This window comes from Eschrichtius robustus, chromosome 2 (assembly GCF_028021215.1).
Source record: "Eschrichtius robustus isolate mEscRob2 chromosome 2, mEscRob2.pri, whole genome shotgun sequence".
In the NCBI taxonomy this organism is placed as follows: Eukaryota; Metazoa; Chordata; class Mammalia; order Artiodactyla; family Eschrichtiidae; genus Eschrichtius; species Eschrichtius robustus.
In genome coordinates, this window is record NC_090825.1 from 166,049,837 (window position 1) to 166,057,576 (window position 7,740).

General features: G+C 43.6%; 1 protein-coding gene across 1 annotated transcript; it reads left to right on the forward strand.

Annotated features, from left to right (window-relative positions):
- Positions 1 to 1,773: 1,773 nt before the first annotated feature.
- LOC137759912 (heterogeneous nuclear ribonucleoprotein H-like) lies at positions 1,774 to 3,361 on the forward strand. Its single transcript, XM_068536678.1, is given in 3 exon segments — positions 1,774 to 2,704; positions 2,706 to 3,023; positions 3,074 to 3,361. Coding segments are annotated over 3 exon segments (1,356 nt in total). The 5' UTR covers positions 1,774 to 1,786; the 3' UTR covers positions 3,194 to 3,361.
- Positions 3,362 to 7,740: the final 4,379 nt, after the last annotated feature.

The window sequence follows — 7,740 nt, forward strand, 5'->3', positions numbered from 1 at the left end:
CCATCCTTTTTGAAGTAAAATCTGACATTATATCCCAAAAACCTTAATAAATATGCATGCCCTTTTGCTTAGCAATTCTGCATTTAGAAATTTATCTTGAGGAAATAATCACATAAGTGCTCAGAAAATGTTGTTAATAATAATACAAAACTAGAAACAAAACATTCAGAAATACAGTATTGCTTACAAAACTTATGGTACACTTGTACAGTGAAATGTGTTTCAGAAATGAAATATGATTATGCCTGCCTGTATTTATTGGTATGGAAAGACATTTATGATATGTTATAATATGAAAATCCAGGTTACCAAAGAGAGTATGCACCTTTTAAGATATGTATAATATGTTATTTTATTTTAAATACAAAAATATTATATGCTCAGTGTGAAAAATTCAAATTTAGAGTCCTGTTGAATAAAGGGAGAATCCCCACTTTGCCCTTTTGAGAGCAATTTGACATGCATCCTTCCAGTTAGTTTATACCTGCCAGGTATAAATATACAGATGCAGACATTATATACAATTTTTTTTCTTATTTTTACAGAAATGTTATTCTACTCTGCATATTAATCTTCAAATTGTTTTGTTTACACACTGTTCTATGAATATATGTGCACATCTATACGCATAGATCTACCTCATTTGTTTTCCTTAAATGGACTACTTTAATCCCCCACTGACATTTTTTGTAATGTTTTCTAAAATTTTTGGTAAATGTAAATTTACATATTTTATTTTTTCTTTATTATTATTATTATTTTTTTAAATTTATGGATTTTATTATTTATTTATTTATTTATTTTTGGCTGCATTGGGTCTTCGTTGCTGCCCACGGGCTTTCTCTAGTTGCAGCGAGCGGGGGCTACTCTTTGTTGCGGTGCGCGGGCTTCTCATCGTGGTGGCTTCTCTTGTTGAGGAGCACGGGCTCTAGGCGCGCGGGCTTCAGTAGTTGTGGCATGTGGGCTCAGTAGTTGTGGCATGCAGGCTCAGTAGTTATGGTGCACGGGCTTAGTTGCTCCGCGGCACGTGGGATCTTCCCAGACCAGGGCTCGAACTCTTGTCCCCTGCATTGGCAGGTAGATTCTTAACCACTCTGCCACCAGGGAAGTCCCTGGTTAATTTTTGATATGGGCACACCCAGGTAACCACCACCCAAGTAAACCTGGCAGGTCACCTGGTGCCCTTCCCAGTACATCATGTTTCAAATAGCTGTATGCATCTCACTATCTTCATAGAGGTTGTCCCCCACTTTAAAAAATAATTTTATTGTCCTCCATTATTTTCACTATCTGATCTTAATGTCTCAGCGTTGCAAGTCTTTTTCTCCCTTTCATTAAACTTTGGTTTTTGTTTTTGCTTTCAAGTTCTTTTTTTTCATTTTTTTTAAATTGAAGTATAGTTGATTTAAAATGTTGTGTTAGTTTCAGGTGTACAGCATAGTGATTCAGTTATATATCTATGTATATGATTCAGTTATATATTCTTTTCCAGATTCTTTTCCCTTATAGGTTATTACAAAATACTGAGTATAGTTCCCTGTGCTATACAGTAGGTCCTTGTTGGTTATCTTCATTAAACTTTTTATTTTTAAATAATTCTAGATTCACGTGCGGTTGTAAAAATAAGACAGAGACTTGAAAGCATATGTTCATACAAGAACTTGCATGTGAATATTCATGGCAGCATTATTCATAACAGTCAAAAGTAGGAACAGATTTTCTTCTCAGCCGCGCCGAAGTTGTGTTTGCAGGCTGTTTCGACGCCAAGACCCCCTAAGAGACGACGATGTTGGGCACCAAAGGCAGCGAGGGATTCGTGGTGAAGGTCCGGGGCTTGCCTTGGTCTTGCTCGGCCGACGAAGTGCAGCGGTTTTTTTCTGACTGCAAAATTCAAAATGGGGCTCAAGGTATTCGTTTCATCTACACCAGAGAAGGCAGACCGAGTGGCGAGGCTTTTGTTGAACTTGAATCAGAAGATGAAGTCAAATTGGCCCTGAAAAAAGACAGAGAAACTATGGGACACAGATATGTTGAAGTATTCAAGTCAAACAACGTTGAAATGGATTGGGTGTTGAAGCATACTGGTCCAAATAGTCCTGACACAGCCAATGATGGCTTTGTACGGCTTAGAGGACTCCCCTTTGGATGTAGCAAGGAAGAGATTGTTCAGTTCTTCTCAGGGTTGGAAATCGTGCCAGATGGGATAACATTGTCGGTGGACTTCCGGGGGAGGAGTACGGGGGAGGCCTTCATGCAGTTTGCTTCACAGGAAATAGCTGAAAAGGCTGTAAAGAAACACAAGGAAAGAATAGGGCACAGGTATATCGAAATCTTTAAGAGCAGTCGAGCTGAAGTTAGAACTCACTATGATCCACCACGAAAACTTATGGCCATGCAGCTGCCAGGTCCCTATGACAGACCTGGGACTGGCAGAGGGTATAACGGCTTTGGAAGAGGAGCTGGCTTTGAAAGGATGAGGTGTGGTGCTTATGGTGGAGGTTATGGAGGCTATGATGATGATAATGGCTATAATGATGGCTATGGATTTGGGTCAGATAGATTTGGAAGAGACCTCAATTATTGTTTTTCAGGAATGTCAGATCACAGATACGGGGATGGTGGCTCTACTTTCCAGAGCACAACAGGACACTGTGTACACATGCGGGGATTACCTTACAGAGCTACTGAGAACGACATTTATAATTTTTTTTTCACCACTCAACCCTGTGAGAGTACATATTGAAATTGGTCCCGATGGCAGAGTAACTGGTGAAGCAGATGTCGAGTTTGCAACTCATGAAGATGCTGTGGCAGATATGTCAAAAGACAAAGCAAATATGCAACACAGATATGTAGAACTCTTCTTGAATTCTACAGCAGGAGCAAACGGTGGTGCTTATGGTAGCCAAATGATGGGAGGCATGGGCTTGTCAAACCAGTCCAGTTATGGCGGCCCAGCCAGCCAGCAGCTGAGTGGTGGTTATGGAGGCGGCTATGGTGGCCAGAGCAGCATGAGTGGATATGACCAAGTTTTACAGGAAAACTCCAGTGATTTTCAATCAAACATTGCATAGGCAGCCAAGGAGCAGTGAACAATAGCTACTGCAATAGTGGAAGCCGAGCATCTATGGGAGTGAACGGAATGGGAGAGATGTCTAGCATGTCCAGTGTGAGTGGTGGATGCGGAATGTAATTGATCCTGATCACTGACTCTTGGTCAACATTTTTTAAAAGAAAAACAAAACTTAAGTTTTAACAGTTTTGCAATACAAGCTTGTGATTTATGCTTACTCTAAGTGGAAATCAGGATTGTTTTAAAGACTTAAGGTTCAGTATTTTTTAACACAAACATTCATTTAGGATGTAACTAGGTTGAGTAATCTATTACTGTTAAATAATTTTCAGCTTTTCTCACGTCAGTTATAATGTAGTATGTACTTAAGCAGTAGGTGTACTTAGGTTAAAGCAGTTGAATTATGTTACATGTTGCTTACACCACATTACATTAAACACTGTTGGATGCATTGTTGAAAGACATGCTTTTTTGTAAAACTCAATATAGCTGTGTCTACAATTAAAAGTGAAACATTTGGCATGTTTGTTAATTCTAGTTTCATTTAATAACCTCTATGGCACGTAAGTTTAAGCTTTTTTTTAAGTTAATGGGGAAAATTTGAGACGCAATACCAATACTTTAGGATTTTGGCCTTGGTGTTTGTATGAAATTCTGAGGCCTTGATTTAAATCTTTTCATTGTATTGTGATTTTCCTTTTAGGTGTATTGCGCTAAGTGAAACTTGTTGAATAAATCTTCCTTTTAAAAACTGAAAAAAAAACCAAAAGTAGGAACAATGCAAATGTCTACCAACTGATGAATGGGTAAATAAAAAGTGAGACATCTATACAGTGGGAAATCATTCATGCACAAAAAGGAATGAAAATACTGATACATGCCACAGCATGGATGAATCTTAAAAACATTATGCTAAGTGAAAGAAGCCAGACATAAAATAAAAGGTCACATATTATATGATTCTATTTATATAAAATGTTTAGAATAGGCAAATCTATATGTAGAGACAGAAAGTAGATTAGCGGCTGACAGGAGCTGGGGGAGGGGAAAATGAGAAGTGATTGCTAATGGGAACAGAGTTTCTTTCTGGGGGTGATTAAAATACTCTGGAATTAGATAGTGGTGATGATTGTACAACTCTGTGAATATACTAAAAACCACTGAGTTGAACACTTTCAAAGGGTGAATTGTATGACCTGTGAATTATATCTCAATAAAACTGTTGAAAACAAAGAAAACATACAGAGAGAATTAGGGTACCCTGCATCCCACTTCAACCAGTGGGAACATCCTGCGTGACTACAGTACATTATCACAACCAGGAAATTGACATGGATACAATCGACGGATTTTATTCAGATTTCTCCAGTTTTACATGCACTCATGTGTGCTCCTCATAGAATTTTAAAGAAATAATAATGGCAGTAGCTTGAGTGCCAGCTGCACAGCAGGCCTACTGGGACCCAATCCCACCAGAGCTCTGCAAGGTGGGGACCATCTCCCAGAAGAGGCTCAGAGTTTTAAAAGGTGAACTTTTGTGTATGGCATGAGGTGGGGATCAAGGTTTGTTTTGTCCCACATGGATATCCAGTTGCTCCAGAAAATTTTCTTAAAAAGTCCATCCATACCCAAGCTCGCACAGATAACCAGGGATAGGGCAGGGACTCCAACCCAGAAATATCCAACTTAACCCAGAACAGTCTCCAGGTCTCCTGTGGGCCTGTCCTAACAGCTAGCCAGCCAAGCAAGCTTTGCCCTGTCAGCAAAATGGAATGACTTTTTTAGAGCGTTTGCCAGAGGAAGCAGGGTGGGGAGGCAGAGGCCAGCTCTAACTCGCTTCCTTCCTGCAGGGATGGCGAAACATCTCACTCTGTCTCCTTCCCACCCTGACCCCACCTTTAAATTTTTTTTTCCTTTTTCTGCCTTCTTCTGAGGGGGAAGGTAGTTGTCTGGACTGTGTGTGCAGTCCCAGTGCGGAAGGTCCAGCATGTCTTTGCCAAGGGGACGTTCAAGTGCATGCCTACATATAGCACTTTTGTCCACTGGGAGAGGTGAACATGAGGCTCCCAGGCCACCCTCAAACTGGCCCCGTTCCCCCCTAGTCTCCCCAAGTCAGGGAGAGGCTCCATCAAGCACCCAAAATATCCAGGAGTCTCCCTAGATTTCTTGCCTCCCTCAGCCTCTAGAACATTCCTCCACTGGCCAAATTCTCCCCCTGTTGAGGCAGGCCATCTCTCCCTCAGAAGGTTTGGGGATGGTCAGGAAGCCAGGAGGCCTAGGGGCCACAGTTGGTGCCTAATAAATGTTGAATGGAGCCATAGTTATACTCCATGCCCCCTGACACCACTGTCCCTGAGTCCTTTCTCCCTACAGCAGCCGCTGGGGGCTTTCCAGAACTTAAAAACCATATCAGGTTACTCCCCAGCTTACCCATGTCTCCCATCATCCTAGAATCCTACTCCCTGCGGCCCTCCAAGGAGGCCCAGTCCCTGCCCATCTCCTTGGCCTCCTCTTTCTCCCTCCCCCACCTTGCTCACCCTGCTCCAGCCTCACCACCCTCCTCAATGTTCCTCAAACACTCCCAGCTCCTTTCTACCTCAGGGCCTTTGCATGTGCTGTGCCCTCGACCTGGGATGCCTTTCCTCCTGATCTCAGTGTGCCTGACTCCTTCTACTCTTTCTGCTCTCAGTTCAAATGTCACGTCTCCAAATGCATCCCCCCCATGCTCTCCCAGCCATCTCCCCTTTCCTGTTCAATTTCCTTCTCAGTACCTATTGTCATGTGACCTCTCCTTATTTATATATTTGCCTTTTATGTTTTTTGTACACCCCCCACACCCAGCCCAGGGCCCATGACATGGTTAGACCTCAACATATCTTTATGGAATGAATGAATAGATGGATGAATGAATGAATAAATGAAGGGACAGAAGTGGTTAAGGGACCAGAAGCCACAAGAACCTCTTCTGAGGTCCAGCTATGGGGTAGACTGTTTACACTTTCCCCAATTTGAAGATGACCCCAGCCATGGCCACTGGGCATCTCTGGAAGGGGCCAGGACCGGGGTGGGATGTGAGGATGCAGCCCAGACCTGCACTCACCTGGCTTGGTGCCCTGGGGCAACCCCAGCACTCTGAGACTCAGTTTCCTTCTCTGGAAAACAGGCATAATAATTTTGACTTCCTCTGCTCTCCTCTACCTGGTTTGGACCAGGGCAGAGTCCAGGAGTATCAGCTGCTGCCATTGCTGGGATGGTTGAGGAGCTGGGAGGCCTGGGTGCCATGGTTACACTTCATGCCCCTTTGGGCTCATAATTGGCAGAGCTCCAAGTTCTTCTCTCTGCCTCCCCTTACCCCTGCTCCAGGGGCATATGTCATCTCTGCCCTAATTGAACCCCCGGATTGGAGAGTAGGTGGGGAATTTGGTCCTTGGGGTTCCCACGCCCACCTCACCCCAGTGAGGGAACATCCACGGGACCCTGAGCTTCAGGGCAGCCCAGAAGGGGAAACTGAGACCCAGAGAGGCTTCCCTATTTGCCCAGCCTTGAGAAGGGAACTAAGGCGGGGGGTCTTCCAAGCGACGCCTCTCTGGACTTCTCCAGTACAGGCTGAGGATGGCACCAGGGGGCCGAGGTTCAGGGAGGTTACCTTGCGCACCCAGAGGTAGAGTGGGAAGGGGCAAAGCCGGGGTTCTCCTGAGACAACAGGGGCCCAGGCTGGCTCTGTGCCCTGCAGGACAATTGCAAAATCAGCCCAAACACGCCTGCTTCTGAATGCTGACAAGTGTCAGGTGTATGAGAGTCCAGCTTGTAGAAAAATGAGATGATTCTGAGCACCTTTCAATGGAGACCCAGGAAATACCCCCTTCCTTCCTCCCTCCCCCCCTCCTTTCCTCCCCCTCCTTCCTTCCTTCCTGCCTTCCTTCCTTCTTTCCTTTCCTTCCTCCTTCCCTCCTTTCCTCCCTCTCTCCCTTCTTCCCTCCTTCCCTCCTTCTCTCTAATATGACCCCGAAGGTCTTTAGAAACATCCTTGCTTTCTGGCCTCGCAAGATGCTCCTGGATCCTCTGGCCCATTTCCTGCCCAGACCTGGAATCAGCCATTCCTCCAGGAGCCCTGGCTTCTTTTGTGGGAAATGGTATTTAGAGACCGCAGTTGGCATCAAGGGTGCTCATTGCTGCACATCTGGTCACTGTTTCTAGGCCTTTTCAGTGGACAGAGTGAGAGCATACTTCTTCTGTTTGAGAGACAATACATGCTGTATTCTTACTGATTTTCCAATTCAACTATTTAGGATCACAGAATTTTACTTAACTTCTTTGCTTTATTTGTACATCTTTCCTCTAACACTGAAAATCTTGGTTTCTAACATTAACAAAATGACTTAGTTGCTTTATCCAAAATATATATATATAATAGTTTCAGAATAGCAACACCAATATTATTACTAATGCTATGATTCCCCACCAGGGAATATGATTTATGTACTGTATACTGTGTTCAAATGACTGTGTTCTAAAGTCATCTGAAATAATTCCTGTTTGTGGGGTTAAGCCAACAGCTCAGAACCACAATTAGATTCATTTGTCTCTCTCTCTCTCTCGTTTTTTCTTTTTCTGGCCACTCCGTGCCGCTTGTGGGATCTTAGTTCCCCAACCACGTATTGAACCCG